This window comes from Rana temporaria, chromosome 11, assembly GCF_905171775.1.
Source record: "Rana temporaria chromosome 11, aRanTem1.1, whole genome shotgun sequence".
NCBI classification, from domain to species: Eukaryota; Metazoa; Chordata; class Amphibia; order Anura; family Ranidae; genus Rana; species Rana temporaria.
In genome coordinates, this window is record NC_053499.1 from 86761350 (window position 1) to 86787992 (window position 26643).

The 26643-nt window shown below is 47.7% G+C and overlaps 1 protein-coding gene across 4 annotated transcripts in view; it reads right to left on the minus strand.

Moving 5' to 3' along the window:
- The window catches only part of NUTF2 (nuclear transport factor 2), a 257157-nt gene that overhangs the window by 16274 nt on the left and 214240 nt on the right, over positions 1-26643 (minus strand). For 3 of the 4 annotated variants that reach the window (XM_040328747.1, XM_040328748.1, XM_040328749.1), the window contains one exon: positions 19820-19896. The exons of the other annotated variant lie outside the window; for it this stretch is intronic. In XM_040328747.1, the coding sequence (XP_040184681.1) occupies positions 19820-19896 (77 nt within the window). The remainder of the gene's footprint in view (positions 1-19819; positions 19897-26643) is intronic. 4 annotated transcript variants of the gene reach the window in all.

A 26643-nucleotide genomic window follows, 5' to 3' on the forward strand; every position in this document is an offset into this window, starting at 1 on the left:
AGGGCCCGAACCACGTCCAAGGAATGCAAAGTGGCCTCCTTCGAGTTTTTCGGCCAAGGACATAAGGATGGCAAAACAATGTCCTCATTAATGTGAAAAGCCTTTGGAAGGAATGACGGCTGCGGCCGCAGCACCACCTTATCCTTATGGATGACCAAGTAAGGAGCCTTGCAGGACAAGGCCACCAGTTCAGATACCCATCTGACCGAGGTAATTGCCACCAGAAAAACCACCTTCTGGGACAGAGTCAACAAAGGAATTTTCAGAATATCCTCAAACGGAGCTTCTTGAAGCACGGAAAGAACTAAACTCAAGGAGGCCATGGAGGGCGCACAGGAGTGCGCCGCCAAGGGTCGCTGTAAGTAGACAGCTAGAGCCGAAATCTGACTCCTAACCATACTTAAAGGAACACTAAAGGCACAGTTCGGGTTCGCTCAACCCTAATCAACATCCATCCTATTCAAATCAAATTGTATCTCCTGCTACAGGAGACCCATTTCGCCAGGTCCTCTTCGCCTCGTTACCTTAATGTCAGGTATCCACAATATTTCCTCTCCTGTGGTCCGGAAAAGAAAGGGGGCGTAGCCATTTGTTTTTCTAAAAGGGTTCCCTTTACACCTATAACTATAGTCAAGGATAGGGAAGGGAGGTACTTGATGGCAGTGGGTCGTCTACACGATCAGCTGGTCTCTTTTATCTCCTACTATGCTCCGAACGCAGGTCAGCTGGAATTTTTTAGAAATATGCTTCAGATATTACTACCTAAGGTCCAGGGGCAGGTGATAATGGGAGGGGACAGTAATATCCCACTAGACAGGACTATGGATAAATCGGATCCGATTAAGCCGATATTGAGACGTCCCCCGGCTAGTAGCTGTAAGGTTGCCCGTTTGTTTCATTCATGCGATCTGATTGATATCTGGAGGGAATGTAACTCTTCAACGAGGGATTTTACGTATTACTCTCAGGTGCATCGATCCTTTTCTAGGATAGATCATCTGCTGGTCCGTACCCCACTGCTCCCGTATGTGACTTCTGCAAAAATTTTGACTACCCCTTGGTCGGATCATTCTCCGATAAAATTGACCACCAGAGGGTTATGGACTAAAGCCACCCCCTCGCCATGGCGCCTCAACGCTAGCTTATTGAACGACCCTGTCCACTATGCAGAAATTGAGAAAGGGATACAGGCATACTTTGAAGTTAATAAATCAACTGACACTTCCCCTGCGATCACCTGGGCGGCCCATAAGGCAACGATACGGGGCCAGCTGATCCAATTAGCGAGTAGATTGAAGCGGACTCGGGAGCAAACGATCTCGCGGTTAGAGGATGATCTTGAAGCTTTATTGGCGGAACAACATAGAAACCCCCAGACTGACTTGAGTTTTAAAATTGACGAGGCACGACTGGCATTGAATCTTAGTCTGACCACACAGGCCGAGAAACACGTCAGTTGGTCTAAACATAGGTTCTACACGATGGGGGATAAACCGTCTACGCTGTTAGCGAGAAAACTGGTACCTCGACCGTGCACTCCGACGCTACCGAAACTGCGCTTACCGACCGGTCACTTCACACAAAATCCCGAGCGGATCGTTAGGGAATTTTACAAATTTTACTCGACGTTGTATCTCCGGGGGGACGGATTGGACCAGGCTAAGTTCGAAGCGTTCTTCCATGACCTTAAAATACCCAAGCTCTCCCAGGACCATGCGGACCTGATGGACGATGCAATAACTGAGGCAGAAGTAGGGGCGGCCATTAAACTTTTGAACCCTACGAAGGCCCCTGGACCGGATGGCTTTTCTGGTCATTACTATAGAAAATATCGGGACATCCTTACCCCTCATTTATGTAAATATTTTAATGACTTACGCAGGGACGGCAAAATCCCCACATATGATAACGCGGCATTCATCCATGTCATACCGAAACCGGGCAAGGACCATGGGGATTGCGCGAACTATCGCCCGATTTCGTTGATTAATTTTGATTTAAAAATATTGACCAAAGTCCTAGCCCTGAGACTGAACACATTTCTCCCTAAGTATATTCATCCGGACCAGGCTGGCTTCGTGCCTAATAGGCAGGCGTCGGACCAAACTCGTAGAGTTATTAATTTGATCTCTGCGATCCAATCTAATTGGGATGGGGAGGGCGCTAGGGGGGGTATGTTGCTTTCGCTGGACATCCAGAAGGCGTTTGATTCCCTCTCCTGGGATTATCTGTTCGATGTATTACGTCGATATGGATTTGGGGAGCGTTTTCTGGTCCTCCTTCGAACGCTTTATGATGCACCGACAGCCTCGTTGATGATTAGGGGATACCCCTCTCATTCTTTCAACATCAGAAGGGGAACTAGGCAGGGATGCCCGCTGTCCCCGCTCTTGTTTGTCCTGGCAATAGAGCCGTTGGCAATAAAAATTAGGGACTGTCAGGATGTTAGGGGGATTGTCGGGGGAGGCTACGAGCATAAATGCTTGTTTTTCGCCGATGACCTATTACTGACAATGTCCTCACCAATCACGTCCCTTCCCAACTTATATAATATCCTTAAGCCATTCTCAGATATTTCGGGCTTGCGAATAAATCACAGTAAATCTAGGGCTCTCAATATCTCTTTGCCTAGCTCAGCCCAGTCGGTGATTGAACGGACACATCGGTTCCAATGGGAATCTGAAGCACTTTCTTATCTGGGGGTCAATTTGACCTCATCTCTTCAGACTTTGTATAGTAAGAATTACCCAGCCCTAATTAAAAGGATACTCGAGGACCTGGCGAGATGGCGAATTCACCCCCCATCGTGGTTCGGCAGACTCCACTCAATTAAGATGAATGTCTTACCGAGGATACTGTACTTATTTCGTACACTACCGATAGCCTTGGTGCGCAGTGATTTGGAGATGTTGCAAAGAAAAATCCTTGAATTCATCTGGGGAGAGAAGAGGCCTAGGGTGAACAAACGCACTATGTATACTTTGAAGAGGAAGGGAGGATTGGGCTTACCTGACCTGCTGAAATACTTTTATGCGGCTCAGTTGGCCCAGCTCTCCAGGTTCCACTCAAAGAGGCCGCAGGCGATTTGGATGCTTATGGAATCCTACGCTTGCCGTCCGACTCCTATATCTCATATTTTGTGGCTCTCGCCTAAAGACAGACCCACCATTCTGTGCCCATCCTTGTCTTTTTCATTGGATGTCTGGGATAGGGTCTCTAGAACACAGACCTTCAAGTCACCTCATTCCCCATTAGCTCCCCTGTTGGGGAATCGTGCATTCACCCCGGGTCTCGACCCAGCTGCATTTCAATGGTGGACAAACAAGGGACTACTGCGCATAGCGGATGTTTATGACAGAGGGAAGGTTCTATCTGAGCATGTTATGCAGGAGAAGTATCAAATGCCATTGGTAGAATGTTACAGATATGTTCAGATACGTCATTTTATACAAATGTTGGCCCGCCAGGGCGACTTGGAGGTTTATACTCCCATGGAGTATCTTTGTGTTCGCTATGATAGCTTGCGGGGACACATTTCGGAGCTATATGCGATGCTGATGTCGTCCTCAATTAAACTAAATTACATGCTCCGGTGGGAAGAGGACCTGCAGGAAACCTTTGACCTACACAAGTGGTGCGAGTTGGCGGAAACGGCTTCTAAGTCTCTTATAAATACATCCATAATAGAAGCCAACTACAAAGTGTTGCTTAGATGGTATATGGTGCCGGCCAGACTTGCAACCTTTGTTCATGGGGCCACCCCTAACTGTTTCCGGGGATGTGGCCAGGTGGGGACTGCTTATCACATTTGGTGGACATGTCCGAGGGTCAGAAGATTTTGGATTCGAGTATACAACTTTATCTACTCGTTGACCCAGTTGAACATGGCTAAATCTGCGAGGCAGGCTCTTTTGGGTGACAGGGTGGTGGGGGCCTCTAAAGCTCAAAGGCGCTTGCTTATGTTTATTTTTATATCAGCTAAAATCACGATAGCTAGAAATTGGCGCTCCGCCTCCTTGCCACTTGAACAGCTTAAAAGGAAACTGTCATGGTTGATGTTAAATGAAAGATTGACGGCACTGGTTCAGGACAAGCTGGAGAATTTCAAAAAGGTTTGGGATCCATGGCTGGCTTATTTAACTAACGATCTGAGATCGCTGGAGGGGTGAGCTACAGTTATGGTCCCATTTGGCGGATTACTGGGGGTGGGCCGGTTGCTCTTCTATCTATTCTCTCTCTTTTCTGCTCTTTCTTTTCTTCCTTTTCTTTACTATGTACGTTTCTGTCCACTTCTTTACGTCTCCACCTTTCCTACGGAAGATGTTTGATGCGGGTCCTCCCGTCTGGATAGCATTATTGGTGATAAGATGGGTTTGGGGTTTCCAGATCTGGGACTCCTGACTGACGGGTTATGGGCCTACTTAGGTTGGGCCATTGAATATTTGAGGGGAACTACACCCCGTGTTTTATTTTGAAGTATTTTGTTAAGTGTCCTTCCTATTCGCTATGATGAAGATGCCAAACAATATAAGGTGTTATGTACTGTGATCGAGACCTTTCGGGGGCTCGTTGACATTTCTAGAATGTGTGGCGATGCATTTTTATTGTTGTAATACTTTTTCTTTCTTTCTTTCAATAAAAACTATTGAAATACAAATCAAATTGTATCCTTGTGTTTAAAGTATGGATCCACCATACTTCCAGGAGCCAATCGCCAAGCAAACAGACTTAAATGGGCTGCTTGCTAAATAGATAAAATGTGGGAGGAACAAAGCAAAACTGGCACCAGAAGACATGATCGCCATAAAGAAAAGAAGAGGTTTAGACTGCTGTGGCCACCCATGTCACAAAGGAGATGGCCCTACATCACTTCAGGGCCCACATCGGAGGAAAGTGCATGACCAGAGGGTCCTTCACAATAAACCAGTAATGGTAGAAGAGGTGAGGACACAAAGTCCAACTGAACGTAACATCAGACACTATGCAGAAGCATGGAGGAAAGGATGGCAAGTGACTAGAAGGAGCTCCACAAAAAACAGCGCACTTCTGCTAAAAGTCTAACCCTGCCAACAAGGGTTCCTTGGTTAAACACCACTTCTGTCAAAGGCCTGTGTACAGAACCAAAGGGAAGGTAGAGGCAAAAATGGGAAGGGGGCTGTCATAGTCTTTTGGGTGACGCTCAACTCATCAGTACTGACATCAGGAAATACAAAATCATACACTCACCGGCCACTTTATTAGGCATACCTTGCTAGTACCGGGTTGGACCCCCTTTTGCCTTCAGAACTGCCTTAATTCTTTGTGGCCTAGATTAAATAATGTGTTGGAAACATTCCTCAGAAATTTTGGTTCATAATAATAGCATCATGCAGTTGATGCAAATTTGTCAGCTGCACATCCATGATGCAAATCTCCCATTCAACCACATTCCAAAGGTTCTATTGGATTGGAATCTGGTGACTGTGGAGGCCAGTGGAGTACAGTAAACTCCGTCATGTTCAAGAAACCAGTTTGAGATGATTTGAGCTTTGTGACTTGGTACATCATCTCAAACAAGTCTGGCCATTCTCTTCTGACAAGGCATTTTCGTCCACACAACCACCGCTTACTGAATAAATTTCTCTTTTTCGGACCAGTCTCTAAACCCTAGAGATGGTTGTGTGTGAAAATCGCAGTAGATCAGAAGTTTTTGGAATACTCAGACCAGTCTGTCTAGCAGCAATAACCATGCCACATTCAAAGTGACTAAATCCCCTTTATTTCCCATTCTGATGCTCCGTTTGAACTTCAGTATGTCTAGATGCCTAAATGCATTGAGTTGCTGCCATGTGGTTGGCCAATTAGCAATTTGTGTAAGCAAGCAATTGAACAGGTTTACCCGATAAAGGCAGTGAGAGTGTGTGTGTGTGTATATATATATATTTTACACACACAAAAATTTTAGACAGGTGTGAAAAATGTTGTAAATTAAGAATGCTTTCAGAAATAGAAGTGTTAATAGTTCATTTTTACCAACAAAACAAAGTAAATGTACAGAAGAGTCCAAATTAAATCGATATTTGGCGTGCCTACTCTGTCTTCAAACCAGCATCAATTCTTCCACGTACACTTGCACAGTTTTTGAAGGAACTCGGCAGGTAGGTTGTTCCAAACATCTTGGAGAACTAATAGGATTTTTGTACACACCGTAAAATACATTTCTCTGAGTTCATGGACGGACACAGCAGCATTGACCTTAGGGTTATGTACCTTTTCTCTAGGAGAGACTAGGCAGAAAAAAAACAGCACTTTTAGTGTTAAAAACACTTTTCAGTACAGCACCTCCCATGGGGGCGTGTCCCCCGGGTACATCCCACTCTCTGGAAGCATCCAGCCTCAGTTCGTAGACAAGCAGTACAAACAAAGGAGGGGTGGATGCTGTGTCCGTCCATGAACTCAGAGGAATGGATTTTACGGTGAGTACAAAATCCTATTTTCTTTCGTTCATGGACGGACACAGCAGAATTGACCTTAGGGACGTCCCCAAGCAGTGTCAAAAATTTCGAGGGGTGGGGAAAAAAAAAAAAAAACACAGCAAACCAGGCTTCACCCCAAACAAGCCAGAGTTCCTCTACGGAGGAACTTCAACCTTAAACTGCCGCCTGTAAAACCTTGCGGCCAAAGGAGGCATCCGAAGATGCACTCACATCCAACTTATAACATTTTGTGTTGATTGACGACCAGGTTGCCGCCTTACAAATCTGTAAGACAGACGCTTGATGACGGAAAGCCCAAGAGGCACCAATCGCCCTGGTCGAATGCGCCGTGACCTGAAAGGGAGGCGCCCGCCCCTTTAGGGCATAGGACTGGAGCACGACTTGTCTGACCCACCTAGAAATGGTGGCCGACGAGGCCGCCAGACCTTTTTTAGGACCAGTCACCGACACGAACAGTGAGTCCGACCTCCGAAACGGAGCCGTAGCAGACAAGTACACCCGTAGGGCTCGAACCACGTCCAAGGAATGTAAAGTGGTCTCCTTCAGGTTTTTCTGTTGAGGGCATAAGGATGGAAGAACAATGTCCTCATTGATGTGAAAGGCCGAAACAACCTTTGGAAGGACTGATGGCTGCGGTCGCAGCACCACCTTATCCTTAATGGATGACTAAGTAGGGAGCCTTGCAAGACAAGGCCGCCAGTTCAGATACTCGTCTGACCGAAGTAATTTCCACCAGAAAAACCACCTTCTGAGACAGAGTCAACAAGGGGATTTTTCTAATGTCCTCAAAAGGAGCTTCTTGAAGCACCGAAATAACTAAATTCAAGTCCCATGGATGTAGCGAAGGACGCACAGGAGGGGCCACATGCCGGACCCCCTGCACAAACGTACGCACCAGGGAGTGCGACGCCAAGGGTCGCTGAAAGTAGACAGCTAGAGCCGAGATCTGACTCTTCACCATACAAGGCTAGCGCCTGATCAACTCCACGCTGTAAAACAGCAAAATTCGGGACACCACATATGTACGAGGGTGCCACTTCATCTCTTCACACAGAGATGTAGGCCCTCCATGTACGATGGTAAATCTTTCGTTAAGTGGACTTCCGTGCCCGTAGCATAGTAGAAATCACTGGGCCCGACAGGCCTCGGTCCTTCTAAACCTGGCTCTCAACAGCCACGCCGTCAAAGCCAGCGACTGTAAAGCAGGGTGAAAGATAGGACCTTGTGACAGCAGGTCTTCTCTCAGGGGCAGACGCCAAGGAACGTCTGCCACCAGCCGCACCAGGTCCGCGTACCAGGGACGGCGCAGCATCCGTGGCGATCAGGATTGTTGGTATCCCTTCGGCTTCCACCCTGTGTAGCAGGCAAGGAAGAAGCTGCAGGGGAGGGAAGGCATATATTAGGCGGTAGTGACCCCAAGGCGCTACCAGCGCGTCTGCCCATGGGTCCCTCGATCTGGTCACATCGTGACACCTTCCGATTGAGACGGGACGCTAGAAGGTCCACGTCTGGAGTGCCCCATTTCTGGCACAGAGTCTGAAACACCTCCGGGTGTAGCGACCATTCTCCTTGGTCCAGCTTTTGGCGAATTAGATAGTCGGCTTGCCAATTCAGCACCCCCGGAATGTACACAGCCGACAGAGTTGGAATGTAACTTTCGGCCCACCGGAGGATGTGCGCGACTTCCGTCGCCGCCGAGCTTCGTGTGCCCCCCTGATGAAATGACTTTCCGTTCCTGAGTACCGGAGATGTCAGCCACCACACTAGGGAGGACTTGGTCAGTCGACTCACCCGAATCTGGTAATCCAGACACGAAAGGAAGCTTGTTGCAACTTGACAGAATCTTCTTCTTCTTCAACACCCAAGTGTGGAATTGGGCATACGGGACTGCCTCGAAAGAGGCCACCATCAGACCCAGTACTCATGCAAAAGCGAAGCGACACCCATTTCTGGCTCACAAACCACTGCACCGCAGAGTGCAGCGCCTCCTGCTTCTCTGGTGGGAGGAAAACTTTTGCCTCTGAAGAATCCAGGACCAACCCCAGATACTCCAGCTGCTGAGACGGTACTAGTACCGACGTCTGTATATTCAGTAGCCAACCGAAATCCCGGAGGGTCCGACAGGTGATGCACGTCCTCTTCTAACTCTGAGCTTGAGGAAGCTCTCAGAAGAAGGTTGTCCAGGTATCCCACGATAGCGATTCCACGCTGCCGCAGCAGGGCCAGAATCAGGGCGAGCACCTTGGTAAAGACCTGAGGTGCCGAGGCCAGGCGGAACGGGAGGGCCACAAATTGAAAGTGGTCCTCTCCGATCGCAAAACGCATAAATCTCTGGTGTTTTGCACATATGGGGATATGCAGGTATGCGTCCTTGATGTCCAAGGACGCTAGGAAATCCCCCTGATGGAGCGCTGCTATTACTGAGCGTATCGACTCCATCCTGAACTTTTGTACTTTGACAAAGCAATTGAGGGCCTTAAGGTCCAGGACTGGACGGACTCATTCCTTCTTGGGGATTACAAACAGATTGGAGTAAAACCCTTGAAAGCATTCCTGTGAGGGAACCGGCACAATCACTCCTCTGACCAGCAGATCCTGGACAGCCCCTGACAGATCCTTCAGACGACCTGGAGGAAGCCGGCGGTTGGAGGGAAAAAATCTGTTTGGCGGACAAGAGAGAAATTCTATCTTGTACCCTGAGGAAACTACTTCACAAACCCAACGGTCGGAAAGAAGAGACCTCCACCAAACCTTCAGGCAGAGACAGGCTTGTCCGCAGGCTTGTTGGGCTTGCGGTACCAGGTGCGCTTTTGTCCTTCAGTGGACGTCTTAGCACCCTGAAAACGTTTTTCATGTCGCACTTGGCGAGCGAAAAGACCGCTTGGGGGTAGTAAATGAGGGCCCTTGCCTACGGCGAGGCTCCTTTCCCTTCCCAGACTGCGGGAGCAGAGTGCTCTTACCACCTGTGGCATCCTTTATGATGTCACCCAAGGAAGCCCCAAAAAGCCGTTCACCCTTAAAAGGTAAGTCCACCAGGTACTTCTTCGAGGACTTCAGCCACACAAGGCGGCGTAGTACCACCGCGGAGGCCCTGGAAAGCAAGGGCTGACTCAGACAAATTTTAGACCTTGGACCAACTGGTTGGCCAGGTCAACGCAGGTCTCCAAAGCATTCTGCGCCTCCAGCTCCTGCACCAGGAACTTAGCCCGCTCAGTAAGAGTCTGTGACACCAGAGCCCCGGCCAAAACCGGTCTCACTGCCGACCCCCACCACTGTGAATAACGAGCGGGCCACAGCCTCAGCTCTCCTGTCTGCGGGGTCCTTAAAGGTGGGAGCCCCTGCCACAGGCAACGTGGTAGCTTGGTTCAGCCTGGACACAGGGGGGTCCCACTGACGGAGGAGATACCCTTTTGGGGAGGATTTCCAAAAAAAGTGGGTATCGGACCGCAAAGTACTTTGGTACAGTAAAAGCTTTCTGCGGCAGATCCCATTCCTTGTATAACAAGTCGTCCAGATACGGAACACAAGATAACACTTTCGCGGGGTGGCTTGCGGAACCCAAAAGGGACCGGCATGTCTGATGCCTCCACCAAATCCTCAAGTTTTTGAGTATCCCGCACCGCAGTGATAAGAGCTCCAACAAATTCCTTATCCTGCTTTGACCCGGAAGCAGAATCATCCTCACTGTCCGCGTGGGTTAAGTCTGCATCCTCTGACATGACAGAAGTGTGGTCAGAAACAGTACCTGATTCTGCGTCAGAGACATCACCAGAAGCAGGCACAGGGAGGGGGCGCTTTTTACCCCCCTTCTGGCCACTAGCCGCTTCCATCCTGGCAACAAATGCCTCCAGGACTGCCGTCACAGCATCCAGCGAGGCCACAGGAGCAGGGGCACTTAGGGGTTAAGTCTGGCATGAGTGGGGAAGAAGCCTCACACGAGGGCTCTGGTGGTTAAAACTCCATGCGGTCAACCACAAAAAATGTTTGCCACCTTAGTTAGCAGACCCAAAAACGGACCCACCGGTCACCCTCCTGGCTGAAAAAGAGAGCAGGGACCCCCGGGGACTCACCACCCAGGACAGGCTGTACCGCTGAGCAGAGCTGAGAAAAGTGCTGTCTGTGCTGTGTCGTTTCCCTCAGAGAGAAGCCGTGGTGTGCGCGCCGTTATTTCAGGCACTAGAGGCCAAAGAATTTCTAAAATGGCCGCCGACATGCACAAAATAGCATGCGGGCTACAGTAAAATGGCCGCCGAATACATAGAACCGCGGCTCTGGCAAAATGGCGGCCGTATACGTGCATATACACAGTAAAACACACAGCCCAACACAGACAGAGCACCTCAGTAAAAAATAGCAGCCCAGTACAGTAAACACAGTGTACCCCCCAGCAGGACAGCCCCCCCGGCAGTTGCAGAGCCCCCACCTCACAGCCGCCACTCAGAAACGGGGAAGGAGGGAGAGAATAGGGAGAGAGGAAAGCAGGGCGGACCCTCAGTCGACCTCCCCAGGAATGCACCAGCCAAAATCACCCCGTCGAAGCAAGGGGACACTACTTACCCGTCCTGCGACCACCGGCTGGAGGCATTCTAGACAGAACCAATGTGTGAATGCTGCATGGCTGTCGGCCCGGCACACTGTGACACAGCCTCAGAGACCGGTCATATGTGCGCCCTGGAACATGTAGTTCACCGGCCACCCCTGGAGCACCGGTGCATTTCGTGGACGGCCTAGTGAAAGACCGGCACACGCTCGATGGCCGAACATGGGACGACTACAAGGATTCAAAATCCAGCCTGTCACCCAGTCGGCAGTTGATAGAGATCCCAGGATCCAAAAAGCAGGAACAAAAAATAAATCAAGGCAAACAAAAAAATAAATAAAAAAATCGCAAAAAAACGCCAGAGCACATGAACTCCAGAAAAGGCCAAGCTCTCCTGACGCTAGGCAGATGAAAACTGAGGCTGGATGCTTCCAGAGAGTGGGATTTACCCGGGGACACACCCCCAAGGGAGGTGCTGTACTGAAGTGTTTTTAACACTAAAAGTGCTGTTTTTTTCTGCCTAGTCTCTCCTAGAGAAAGGGTACATAACCCTAAGGTCAATGCTGCTGTGTCCGTCCATGAACGAAAGAGAAATATGTTCTGTGAAAGCAGGATTCAAACTGGGGTATAAACGAATCGATTAATCAACAACTAAACGATTATGAAAATAGTTGTCAACTAGTTTCATAATTGATTAGTCAGACGATTAGTTGGCCTGCATACATAATGCATTAGTTGTTTACTTAGTTACTTATCAGGAAATACAGTGCAGCACACATACAGCTCAGTACACCATTCATACATGTAAGTGAGAACTTGTGAATGTGTGAGGAGCAATGCCTCATAGGACATGTAGTCCTGGGCAGTAAGTGATTGGTTTTAATGGCGGAAGTTTTGTTTACCTTACTATACTATAATTTGCAGCTTGCTATTGGGGCACTCTGAGGGCAGGAGGAGCCAGAACGTTGGTGGGGGACCCCAAAAGAGGAGAATCTGGGCTGCTCTGTGCAAAACCATTGCACAGAGCAAGCAAGTACATGTTTAAAAATAAATCACTTTTAAGACTTTGTGCAGGGAAGATCAGCATCTGAACCCAGAGAAGGTGGATACTGATAGACTGCAGGTAACATAAGGCATTACAATTACATTTAAAGTAAACTTTTACCAGCATTGTGCAATATTTAAAATCATATCCATGAAAAAAAATAAAAGTCTCAGCTTTTAGTGCCACTTTAATATAAAAGATTTATATCTCCTTTCCACCCTTCTTATAGCTTCATGTCCCACTCCTAGTTAACCACTTGAGAGCCGCGCTAGAGAGGAAAGACGTCCACAGCGCGGCTCTCAACTGCCGGGTGGATGTCCCTGGACGTCTTTATGTGCATTCCCCACGCGTGACCCTGGGGGGCGCGCAGCGGGGAAACACTGTGCCCGGCGCATCGCTGAGATGCCGCGATGTCTGCCAGGTACCCGCGATCGGCGGTGACAGCAGGGACGTGGAGCTCTGTGTGTTAACACAGAGCTCCACGTCCTGTTAGGGAGAGAGGAGACCGATGCTGTGTCCCTTGTACATAGGGACACAGCATCGGTCACCTTCCCCAGTCAGCCCCCCTCCACACACAGTTAGAACACACCCAGGGAATACATTTAACCCCTTCCTCACCCCCTAGTATTAACCCCTTTCCTGCCAGTCACATGTATACAGTAATTAGTGCGTTTTTATAGCACTGATCGCTGTATAAATGTGAATGGTCCCAAAATTGTGTCAAAAGTGTCGGATATGTCGGCCGCAATATCGCAGGCCTGAAAAAAAACAAAAAAAACGCAGATCGCCGCCATTACTAGTAAAAAATAAATCATAAATCTATCCCCTATATTGTAGGCGCTATAACTTTTGCGCAAACCAATTAATATACGCTTATTGCGATTTATTTTAACAAAAATACGTAGAAGAATAAGTATCGGCCTAAGCCGAGAGAAAAAAAAAAAAAAGATATAACAAAAAGTAAAAAATTTGTTTTTTTTTCTAATTTCTTTTTTAGTTTATAGCACAAAAAATAAAAATCACAGATGATCAAATACCACCAAAAGAAAGCTCTATTTGTGGGAAAAAAATGATACAAATATAATTTGGGTACAGTGTTGTATGACCGCGCAATTGTCATTTAAATGCGTCAGCGCTGAAAATTGGTCTGGGCACGAAGGGGGTTTAAGTGCCCAGTAATGAAGTGGTTAATCACTTAAGGACTGGAAGGCATTGCCCCCATCACTTTAACTGACAATTGCACATGCAACATTGTACCCAAACAAAATTGACGTGCTTTCTTTCCCTCAAATATAGCTTTCTTTTGGTAGTATTTGATCACCTCTGCGTTTTTTTTTTTTTGCGCTATAAACAAAGAGCGACTATTAAAAAAAAATAAAAAACACAGATGCATTCATCGCTTTAGGCCGATATATATTTCCCAAGTCGTCTTCCAGGACAGCTTTTGAGAGATGGAGCTCCTCCCTGGAGAGGAAACGCATCACCTCCAGCTCTTTAAAAGGCGGTCCCTCAGGCACCTGTTCAGTTTTTTTGTATTTCCTCAGTCGGAGGAGACATTTTACCTGAAGGAACCGTCTTTTAAAGGGGAAATGGGTCCGGGAGAGTATCCATCAAACAAGGGCTGGAAAAGCCGAGTTTTCCCCCTTACCTTTAAACCTCTCCGTGGCCACGGGTTCCCTCCGCATGTGTATGGAGTTTCCCGTTCCCCCCTTCTCTCCGGAGCCCGGTGAGGCAATGGGCAGCATTGATAAGCATGGCGGCGGCAGCAGAACTGACTCTCCTTGCAGTAGGCGCCGCGACCTGGAAGACGCCGAGCGTCACTTTTGGCAGGATGCACGTCATCGCTGTGTGCCGGAAACACTGGTTCCGGTGCAGAGAATGGGGGAAGGCCGAGGCGGCGTTTTCAAAACGCGACAGCATGGGCTGAGAATTGCCTATGAACAGAGCACCATGGAGGCATTCCAAGCTTCAGGGGAGTCCAACGCCGGCTCTTCACGGGTAGGCTGGCCTGGCCAGAGCCTATTTTCCTGTGTTTTTTCACCTGCATAGAAGGGGAGCTAGGAATTTCAGTGAACTATTCAGAGCACAGTGGGCACCTTAGGACAGGGGAGTGGAAAGACACTACTGCATTATGGCACTAAAAGCACTCTGTCTCCCTTGATGAGATGCAATCCACTTTCCAATCCTTTAGAAAACTTATGGCAGATACACAAATTTCAGGCTTAACTGTTAGGCAGCAAGAGGTGCCCACCTCTCCTACTCCGGTAGCGTCAGGATCAGGAGAAGATGTGGAGAATGAGGAGATTTCCTTTAGAAATACTGACCCGGATTCCTCCCAGTCAGATTCTGGGCAGGAGAAAGGTCAGGATGACTTCTGCACCCGCACCCGATTTAAACTCTCCCAAAAGGAAGTAGGCGAATTGGTAGGGGCCATTCATGAAACCCCTCACTCTCACGACATAAAATGTACCAGGGTCTAAATAAAAGAAAACCAAAAGGTATTCCCAGTACACAAACTGATATCAGATTTGGTGGAATGGGAGGAACCTGATAAAAGGCCCTTTTCAGGTGGACTGAAAAGAAGATTTCCCTTTGAGGAGGACCCCAGTGCAGTTTGGAACCAGTCCCCAAAGCTGGAAGCCCCCCTAGGGAAGGTGTCAAAGCATTCAGACCTAGTCTTTGACGACATGGGACACTTAGCTGATCCCATGGATAAAAGGGGGGATGTAATCCTAAAAAGATCTTGGGACACAGCTATGGCCAACCTTAAACCAGCAACCACCTGTGTAGCCCGAAATTTCAAATTTTGGCTAAAACAATTACAGGATCACCTGAAGGCGGGTACCCCTAGGGCAGAGTTGCTAAAATCCTTCCCCATGCTTTTTAAAGCAGTAGGATTTATTGCAGATGCCTCAACAGGATCTGTAAAACTTTCAGCCAGGGCGGCTACGCTGTCGGTGGCAGCCAGGAGAACTCTGGCTCAAAACCTGGCCGGGAGATACTGCCTCAAAATTGCACTTATGTAGCGTCCCCTTTTTTTAGGTAAATTCCTATTTGGCACCCCGAACGACAAAGCTTTAGAATGCACAATGGATAAGAAGACTTTTCCTGAAAAGAAAAAAAAAGTTATTCCCCAGGAAGTTTTTTCGTCCCTATAAGGGACAAAAGAAAACACAAGAGAAATTGAAGCCAAACAAACCCTGGTAGGCACAAGGAGGAAAACAAAAAGGCAAAAGTGCTCTTTAACCCTCCTGACAAGAATCCCAAGCTGCAGTGATGCCAACATCCAGGTGGGAAGAAGGCTGGGGGACTTGCTTCCACAATGGAAAAACTGACCTCCAACAGTTTTATCAGGGGAGTAATAGAAAAGGGGTATGCCCTGGAGTTCAACCAAAAACCACCAGCAAGATTCTTGGTTACACAACTGGCGAGGGACCCAGCAAAAGCGCAAGCATCAATTACAACTCATAGAACTAGTAGACCAGAAAGTCCTAATACCAGCTCCCAAACAAGAGGAAGGCAAACCTTTTTACTCGCATGCATTCCTGGTGCAGAAGCCATCATGCAAATATTGCCTGATCTGCAATCTAAAACCATTAACCACTTTAATACAACAGGGCTTTAAAACCCACCTCCATAGCGTGCCTATTCTGGCACTTCTCTCCTACATGTACAAATCATCATTCTTTTGCTAGAAAATTACTCAGAACCCCCAAACATTATATATTTTTTTTACCAGACACCCTAGGGAATAAAATGGCGGTCATTGCAACTTTTTATCTTGCACTTTATTTGCAATAATTTCTCAAACGCCTTTGTTTTGTAAAAAAAATGGTTTCATGAATTAAAAAAACAACAAAAACAGTAAAGTTAGCCCAATTTTTTTGTAAAATATCAAAGATGATGTTACGCCGAGTTAATAGATACCCAACATGTCATGCTTTAAAATTGCGCACACTCATGGAATGGCGCCAAACTTACCAGTTTAGAGTTACAGAGGAGGTCTAGTGCTAGAATTGTTGCACACACTAACGCACACACCTCACATGTGTGGTCTGAACGACATTTACATACGTCGGCGGGACTTGCGTGTGCGCTTTTATTCCTATTACAAGGAATGTAAACATCGCTTGTAATAGGAATAGTGTGCGACAGGTCCTCTTTAAGGAGAGATGTGGGGTCAATAAGACCCCACATCTCTCCTCCAGGCTGGAAAGAATGAGATTGTGAAAAAAAATTCACAGATCTCATTCTTACTAGCCGCAATTGCAGTTTGTTCGCTTACGGGTACTCGGGCGTGACGTCATCACATTGCGCCCGGGCCTCCGAAAGTCAGAGATGGTCACCAGGCATCTCTATGCTTCACATCCGGCAGACAGCGATCATCTCTCCGGGCCCCCGATGGCACGGGAGAGCCTGGAGAAGAACCGGATGGCAGCGGGAGGGGGGGTGTCCCCTCCCACCGCCTATAAGAACGATCAAGCGGCGGAACCGCCGCTATGATCATTCTTACGGTGCGCAGGATCGCCGCCGGAAGAAAATTATATCTGAATGATGCCTCTAGGTGCAGGCATCATTCAGATAAAGTACAGGACGTCATATGACGTCCACCCGGGATAACAGATCCCCTTTTTGGACGTCACATGACGGTGTGCAGTTTTGAAGAGGTTAAACAGTCATACAATACAAAAAATTCCGAATGGAATCAATTTATTGTCCAAAATTTACTCCAAAAAGACTGTTTTATGGCAACAATTTATCTGAAGGATGCCTACCTTCACATCCCCATCAGGGAAAGCTCCCAAACATCCTCTGCATAGCCATACGGATAGAGAAAAATGTCTACCACTTTCAAAGCCAAGCCCTCCCCTTCGGCCACTCTTCGTCTGAGGATCTTTACCAAGATCCTGGCAGAGACTCTAGCCTCACTAAGACTCCAAGCCATAACAGTCATTCCCTACTTGGACGACTTGCTGTTCATAGCACCAACAAAGCAGAAACTACTAAAAGATCTAGTGGTCACCCAACAGTGGTTAACCCAGTTGGGTTGGATCATCAACTGCTGCTCAGTCCACTAAGATTGATTACATGCCGTTTTTGCTCAACTGTATTGTGAGTAGCCTGTGTTTTTACAATAAATTACCCATGTTTTAAAAGCGGAGAGCACTTAGATCATCTCTTTTGTGTTCCCTTATGTATCTATGCTGCCTGCTGAGAAATTTAAGCTTTATCTGTGGATTCAGTAACCATTTGGAGGACTTCTTCTGAGGATTTGATCTTTGGCTTATTCTGCTTTGCATGACTTCCTGGTAGTTCAGGGGTCCATGCTGGGAGGTGAGAAGTACCTAGAGAGACTCTTGGTGGAGGGATTGTCAATTTTTGTGAATCTTTCAGCACTGGTGGACCATCTTTATGGCCTTTTCACTTGCCACATGCTTGATTCATTATTAATTTTGTTTATATACATTTTTCATTGAATTTTGCACATCATTCCATATATTGGTTTGTTCACTTGCTACATGCTCCATGTATTATTCATGGATCTACTCAGAATATTGTATTTAGAATAATTGAATATTTTATCCACATTTATTATTTTTATTATGGTTTCATTTGCGCTGCACTTCTTTTGTATAGCACAATAAGTATTTGCATTGGCAGAGGAAAATCTGGAATCGCTGTCAGCAATCCATCTCAAAAGGGACACAGAAAAATCTAGCTGACTTTTTGAGCAGACAATCTCACAAGAAGAATGTTCATTATATTTGGCAGTATTTGCGGAAATAGTTGCCAAGTGGGGCCTTCAGGAGATGGACTTATTTGCCAACAGAGAAAACACCAAGCTAGCAGAGTTTTTCTCGCTGAGCCCAAGGGATCAACCAGTAGCAGTCAATGCCCTCCAGAATGCACAGATGTTCAGCCTGACTTGCGCCTTCCCACCTCTACATCTATTACCGAGAGTCCTCACCAAGTTCAGGACAGAGAAGACTTCTCTTATCCTAATAGCCCCTTTTTGGCCAAAAAGGGTGTGGTTTTCACTTCTGCTATCATTAGTGGATCGACCACCTTGGATGTTACCGTGCAGTCAGGACCTGCTATCGTCCAGTACGACACACCAATCCAGCCATGCTAAAACTAGCGGCCTGGTATCTGAAGTAGACATCCTGAAATCCAAGGGTCTATCTGACAGAGTGATAAAAACTCTGTTACAAAGTCGCAAATCAAATACTGGAGCCATAAACCTGAAAAACTGGAGGAAATTTAACCTCTAGCTAACAGAAAATGGTAAAAGAATACGATTCTCGAATATAGGAGTTTCTACAAGAGGGCACTAACAAAAAGTTATCTCTAAGCACGATTAAAGTACAAATTGCAGCCCTATCAGTCTATGTACAGTGCTCCTTACAGCAGGACCCGCCTATAAATAGGTTTTGTAAAGCAGTTGCTAAACAAGGCCCGGCCCCATGTCAAAGTTCCGACATAGGACCTGTCAATTATGTTAAAAGCAGTCATTAGGGATCCATTTGAGCCAATATCAGAGGCATCCTTAAAGTGGAGTTCCACCCATAAATATAACATTACATCAGTAGTTTTAAAAAAAATGTCATTAGTCCTTTACGAAAAAGATATTTTTTTTTTTAGATGCCTTCAAAGTGTTTTTGCTAGGCAGAATAGTTAATCTTCCCACTTCCTGCACCTAGGTGCTTAATGCTTCCTAACCTACACCGCACAGACTCCTGGGAATGTAGTGGGTGTAACTTTCCAGGAGTCTGTGCACTCCCCAGTCTCAAAGAATCATGTGACTTGGACAGCACAGGTGCTGAAACCTGATCTGACACTGCTTGTGCAGCACTGAGCATGTGCGAGATCTGCAAGGCTGAAATCCAGGAAGTCAGTCTGGCTTCATGATGCCCACACTTAAGATGGCCCCAGTCAATTTCTATTTTATAAAGTGTCTAAATGCTGTAACAACCTAACAAAACGGACCTTAGTTTACAGACTAACTTTACTAGAATACATTAAGCTTGTGTATTATAGGGGTATTTATATTTAAAAAGTGAAATTGTGGCCGGAACTCCGCTTTAAGACTGATTACCTGGTCACTATGACTTCCGCTCGCAGAGTCAGTGAACTCCAAGCTCTGTCAATTAGAGAGCCATATATGCAAATATTGGGAGGATATTATTATTTCAAAGACTGACCAATCATTTATTCCTAAAGTTGCTTCTTCCTTTCACAGAAGTCAGAACATACTACCTTCCTTCAGTAAAAAACCTGCAAATAGCAAGGAGGAACAACTACACCGGCTAGACGTCAGGAGATGCCTCCTAGCCTATCTGGAAGCGACAACATTTTTTAGAACATCAGAGGCCCCGTTTGTCCTCTTCTCAGGAAACGGGAAGGGAAAATAGGCTTCCAAAGGAACAATAGCCAGGTGGATTAAGATGGCCACCATGGAAGGGTACAAACCTTTGCACCTGGAGCCTCCACAAGGCTTGAAGGAACACTCTACAAGGGCGTTAGCCACGTCCTGGGCAGAAAGAGCCGGCGCTACCCCGGAGCAGATATGCAAGGCTGCCACATGGTCAAGCACTTTCACGTTCATTCGACACCATCGATTGGACGTCTTAAGTGATCAAGATCAAGCCTTTGGGAGGAAAGTCCTCCAAGCAGTGGTCCCCCCTATACTGGTGAGTGCTTGCTCATCCTCTCAAGGGCTGTCCTGGAAGACGACTTGGGAAAATCAGTTAGACTTACCGGTAACTTGGTTTCCAGGTGATGTGATTCCTGTCCAGGGAGGAGCTCCATCTCTCAAGGGCTGTGCGGAAAGACTCCTGGAAACAGAGTTACCGGTAAGTCTAACTAATTTTCTTCTACATATTTTTGATTAATAAATAATATTTGCAATAGGCGTATATTGATTGATTGGTTTGCGCAAATGTTAGTGTCTACAATCTATGGGATAGGTCAGTGGTTCTCAACCTGGGGATCGGGACCCCCTTTGGGGGGGTCAAATGATGATTTGCCAGGGGTTACCGAATCCTGAGCTGTTCCTGAAGCCCACACTGCTCTCAGCCTTTTGCGGCCGCCCAGCAGGGCTTGTCCCTGGAGCCTGTGGCCGCCCAGCTGGGCTGTTCCTGGAGCTCGCAGCTGCCCATTCAGTTCACAGCATGGCTGGGGGGCAGAGACTAGAGGTCAGCTGACTGGTGAGGAATGTGAAGAGGGAGGGGCTGGAGGAGACCCCATCTCCTGATTTTGGCATAGGTGTCACTGCTACGAGACACCGCAAAGTCGATGACACAGTGAGTAACACTACTGCCCTGTACACCCGATCGGATTTTCCGTCGGAAAAACCTTGGATGTTTTTTTCAACGGAATTTCGCTCAAGCTTGGCTTGCATACACACGGTCACACAAAAGTTCTCTGAACTTTCGACCGTCAAGAACACTGACATACAACACTATGACGAGCCAAGAAAATGGGATTTTTGTACTCACCGTAAAATCCATTTCTCAGAGTTCATGGACGGACACAGCAGCAATTGACCTTAGGGTATTATCCTCCCTTTTAGGAGATTGACTAGATAGAAAAACAGCAAGTGTTGAACACTTCACACAGCATAGTACCTCCCAGGGGGCGGTTCCCCCCGGGTACATCCCCCATTCTCTGTTCTGCAGCCTCAGTTCGTAAACAAGCAGTACAAACAAAGGAGGGGTGGGTGCTGTGTGTGTCCATGAACTCAGAGAAAAGGATTTTACGGTGAGTACAAAAATCCCATTTTCTCTTCCGTTCATGGACGGACATAGCAGCAATTGACCTTAGGGACGTGCCCAAGCAGTGTCAAAAAATCGAGGGGTGGGAAAACACAGCAAACCAACTTCACCCCAAACAAACCAGAGTTCCTCAACGGAAGGAGGACAACCTTAAAAAACCGCCTGCAAAACCTTGCGGCCAAAGGAGGCATTTGAAGACGCACTCACATCCACCTTGTAAAAACTTTGAAAAGGTGTGGACTGACGACCAGGTCGCTGCCTTACACACTTGTAAAACAGACGCTTGATGGTGGAAAGCCCAAGAGGCACCAATCGCCCTGGTCGAATGCGCCGTAACTGGGAAGGGGGGTGCCCACCCCTTTAGGGCATAGGCCTAAAGCACAACCTGCCTGATCTACCTAGAAATGGTGGCCAACGAGACCGCCAGACCCTTCTTAGGACCAGTCACCGACACGGACAGTGAATCTGACCTCCGAAACGGAGCCGTAACAGACCGGTACACCCGTAGGGCTCGAACCACGTCCAAGGAATGCAACGCTGCCTCTTTTGGGTTCGCCGGCCGAGGACACAAGGATGGAAGGACAATGTCCTCAATAATGTGAAAGGCCGAAACAACCTTAGGAAGTAATGACGGCTGCGGCCGCAGCGCCACCTTATCCCTGTGGATGACCAAGGGGCCTTGCAAGAAAAGGCCGCTAATTCAGAAACCTGTCTGACCGATGTAATTGCCACCAGAAAAACCACCTTCTGGGAAAGAGTCAATAAAAGGGATTTCCCTAATATCCTCAAACGGAGACTATTGAAGCACCAAGAGGACCAAATTAAAGTCCCATGGAGGCAGTGGAGGACGCACAGGAGGGGCCACATGTCGACCCCCCTGCACAAACGTACGCACCAGAGGGGGCGCCACCAAGGGTCGCTGAAAGAAATCAGCCAAGGCCGAAATCTGCCCCTTAAATCGTACTTAAGGCGAGAGCCTGATCCACTCCACGCTATAAGAACAGCAGAATCCGGGACGTCACGTATGCACGGGGGTGCCAATTCATCTCCTCACACAGAGATGTAAGCCTTCCACGTACGATGGTAAATCTTCCGTGAAGTAGATTTCCGCGCCCGCAGCATGGTAGAGATCACCGAGTCCGACAGGCCTCGATCCCTCAGCACCTGGCTTTCAATAGCCACGTCGTTATAGCCAACGACTGTAAAGCAGGATGAAAGATAGGACCTGCGACAGAAGACCCTCTCGCAGAGGCAGGCGCCAAGGAACGTCTGCCACCAGACGCACCAGATCTGCATACCAGGGATAGCGAGGCCAAGCCGGAGCGATTAGGATTGACGGTATTCCCTTGGCTTCCACTCTGCGCAGCAGACGAGGAAGAAGCTTCAGAGGAGGAAAGACGTAGATTAGGCGATAGTGACCCCATAGCGCCACCAACGCGTCCGCCCACGGGTCTCTTGACCTGGCCACGAACCGTGACACCTTCCGATTGAGACGGGATGCCAGAAGATCCACGTCTGGAGTGCCCCATTTCAGACACTGGCTCTGAAACACATCCGGGTGTAGTGACCATTCTCCTTGGTCTAGCGTTTGGCGACTTAGGTAGTCGGCCTGCCAGTTCTGTACCCCCGGAATGTACACGGCCGAAAGATCCGGAACGTTCTTTTCGGCCCACCGGGGGATGTGAGCGACATCCGCCGCTGAGGCCGAGCTCCGTGTGCCCCCTTGATTTTTGACATACGCCACAGCCGTGGCGTTGTCCGACTGGATCCTGACCGGGCGGCCCTGCAGTCTCAGAGACCACTTGGAGAGACACAGCCTATCGCCCGGAGTTCCAGGACATTGATTGGCAGGTGGGACTCTTCCCGAGTCCAGCGCCCCTGGGCTGACTGGACACCCCCCCAGGCGGAGAGACTGGCATCCGTCGTGACCACCGTCCAATGGTACGGCAGGAATGATTTCCCGGCCCAAAGTACCGGAGATGTCAGTCACCACACTAGGGAGGACCTGACCAGGCGACTCACCCAGACTTGGTAATCCAGAGACGAAGGGAGCTTGTCCCAACGCGACAGAATTTCTCTCTGTAACACTCGTGTGGAATTGAGCATACGGAACCGCCTCGAAGGAGGCCACCATCAGAGAGAGAGAGAGAGAGAGAGAGACTTGTAAAGCGCAACACATGCAAACTGAATCGCCTCTGGGCGCTGTATCCATTTCATGGGTAAGGAACCCCTTGACCTCAGAAGAGATGGGTTTTAATCTTTCTCCTGAAGGCCAAGTGGTCCGACTCCAGTCGGATGGTGGTTGGTAGTGCTTTCCACAGGCGAGGTCCCTGGACTGCAAATCTTCGATCCCCTTTGGACTTGTATCTGGCCTTGGGTATGGGCTTTTATTTTTTTGCATAGATATTGGGGGGCGTTGCCTTGAATACACTTATGTATTAGGCAGAGTGCCTTGAAAGTGATTCTGTCTTTTACCGGCAACCAATGAAGGGATCTCAGTGAAGGTGAGATTGATTCCCATGTTTTTTTCCCAGTCACTAGTCGAGCAGCCGTATTTTGAACAACTTGCAGACGAGTGATTTGGTATTTGGGGAGTCCTAGATAGAGGGCATTTGCGTAGTCGAGTCTGGATTTGATGATTGTTCCCACCACGACTGCAATGTCCTCTTTCGGGATGAAGGGCGTGAGTCTGCGTAGTAGGCGCAGCAGATGGTGGGATCCGCTGACACCTTCCCCTATTTGTGCATCCATTGTCATGTAGGTATCGAAAATTACTCCGAGACTTTTGACTTTGGTGCTAGTTTTACCCAGAATGGGTGGGGGAGTCCATGTTGACGCGGGGTGATTTTTCCGGTTAGCGTGAAACAGAAGTTCTGTTTTCGAACCATTGAGTTTAAGATAACTGTTTGTCATCCAGTTATCTATTAGAGTGAGGCATTTCTCTAGTCCAAGAGAATGATCCTTTTTGTTGCAGATGCGGAAATACAGTTGTGTGTCGTCTGCATAGGAGTGGTAAAGTAACTTCTGGTTACTGATGATTTCAAAGAGAGGGCGAAGATAGATATTAAACAATACGGGCGATAAGGGAGATCCTTGAGGGACTCCGCATGACACTGTACATTTTTCAGAAGTGAAAGACCCCAGTTTCACTATTTGTGATCGGTTTTCCAAGAAGGAGGAGAACCAGGGTAAAACACATTCAGCGACTCCGGCTACTTCAGCTAGCCTAGCCAGTAGTAGTCCGTGGTCTACAGTGTCAAAAGCCGCGCTTAGGTCCAGCAGTATCAGGAGACAAGATTCTCCTTCGTCTGCGGCCTCTGGAGCGTCATCCCATATTTTAAGCAGCGCCATTTCTGTTCCGTGACCCGGACGGAAGCCTGATTGAAACGGATCGAGTAATTTATGGGTGTCTAAATGCAGTTGCAGCTGTTGTACAACTACTTTCTCCATTACCTTGGAGAAGACATTTAGAGCTGTTATGGGCCTCCGGTTGTTTGGGTCTTTGGGGGTCGAGGGTAGTTTTTTTTAGAATTGGTTTTATTGTACCTTGTTTTAGCAAGGTGGGCACCATGCCCTCCTTGAATGATTGGTTAATGAGCTGCGTGATAGCTGGTGCCAGTATATCGGCACTTTCTTTCAGCAGTTTAGTGGGGATGATATCATTGGGTGCTGTGCTATTACGCAGAGTCCCGATGTTTTTAGTGGCATCGATGGAAATGGGTTTTAGAGTGAATTTTGGTGGTTGCGACGGATTTATGTGGGTATTAGGTTTGTGATTTGAGGGGGAGTTGGTGACGGTTCCATTTTGCTGAATACTTTCACGGATTTTTTCAATTTTATTAATGAAATAATCCGATAATTCGTTGCAAAATTCTTGTGAATCAGAATTGGGGGCCTCTAAACAAGCTGGATTCATAGTCTGAGTGACCAGCTTGAAGAGTTCTCGGGGGCGGTTAAGGGCATTTGCGATGATGTTGGAGAAATGATTTTTTTTTGGCCGTGAAGATTTTTGTGATATTTCTTTGTTATTATCTTGTAAATGGTGTGGTTTTTATCTGAAGAGCACCTTTTCCATGCAGCTTCTGCTCTTCTACGCTCTTGCTTTAGCAACGTCAGCTGGTCATTAAACCAGCTGGAGTTGTTTTTCCGGATGCAAGTTTTGCGTTTTGGTGCTACTAAGTCAGCTGACTGTAGTAGCGCCTTGTTGATGGCGTCAAGTGTTTCTGTGGCTGTTTGTTTTTGTTGGGTTGTTTTTATTTTGTTCCCTAGTGTTGTTTTGAAGAGTTCCGAGTGGAGCTTCTTCTGAGATCTAGTCCAGTGAGTTGTCACCGGTTTGGTCGTTTTTTTTTGGGCTGGCATTTTTGGTGATTGTGAATTTGATGGCATGGTGATCGGTCCATGGTTGCGGCTCATTTCCCAGGACGTCAATTTCCAAATCTTGTTTGAAAATGAGATCGAGCGTATGGCCTGAGGCATGGGTGGAGCCTTGTATTAGTTGCTGCAGACCTAATCCTTCCAGATGGTTGATGCAGGCGTCAGCTACGGGGTCCAGCGAGGAGTTGGCCCAGAGGTTGAAATCCCCAAGCACCAAAAGGTGTTTGATGTTTAGGGTATATGTGGAGATGAATTCAGTCAATGAAGTGAGAAGGTGCGTTTTTGGGCCTGGTGGTCTATAGCAAAGTAGCATATGGACCGTATCTTGGGGATTTGTTTGCAGCTGCAGAGTGAGGGTTTCCATGAATGGAAGCGAGTTTTGAAGGACTGTTTTGGTGATCGAGAGGTGAGTCTTGTGGATCACCGCCAGGCCCCCCCCTCTGTTTTGCATTTGAATGCGATAATTTGCTGGCACCAATTCTGCTAGAATGGTGTTGCAGTCGGCTGTCAGCCAGCTTTCTGTGATGAAGAGGCAGTCTAGATCGTGTTGAAGGATGAAATCATAGATTTCTTGTCAGTGTTTTACTGCCGATCTTGTGTTGACCAAAGCGCATATTATGCGCTTGGGCTGGGGTACCTGCGCGTAGTTTTTGACGGTTGATCGTCGATTGATTCTCAACAGTCGCTCATTCCTTAGAGCTTTTTTGGTGACAACTGGGAGTATAGAGGCAAATGGTTTTAGTTCCTGGATAGTTTCTGCAGAGTATTTTAGGTAACCCATGGTCGCAGAAAAAAACGCAGGGAAGTAATGTTGATTGGGGGGGTCTTATATGGTGATGGGTGGAAGACTGTCCAAGTGAGCCGTCACTCGTTGAGTCATTCTCTCCCCGATTGGTCCAGAGAAAGGCGAAAAACCCCATGCGTGCTGTGCCAATCTGCAGCGATCGGGGGAAAAAATTCCTTCCTGACCCCTTAACGGCGATCGGTGCAACCCTGGATCAATTGCCTAGGGGGGTGGGAGTCCTGTTTTTTTTGCGCTGTGTTTGCAGCAGCCGAGAGCTGGGAGGACCCTGCCTGGCTGCACTATCCCTGGGGAGAGCCGACTCGTTTGAGAGCGTCCTGCTCTCACTATCCCTGGGGTAAGCAGACTAAGATGAGAGCGTTTGCTGCACCGCTGAATCTATATATCAAGAGTTCCAACTTTATTAGCTGCAGTCCGAGTCTCCAACCGCTGCACCGCAAATTGCAGAATCTGTAGTTTCTCCGTGGGAAGGAAAACTCGCCTCCGAGGAATCCAGGACCACCCCAGGTATTCCAGACGCTGAGACGGTACCAACACCGACTTCTTTTTTTTTACTTGGAAAAAACAACTTTATTCATTCAAAGCACATAATACAAAACAGGTCAAACACATTTGTCAATAAAAAATACAGT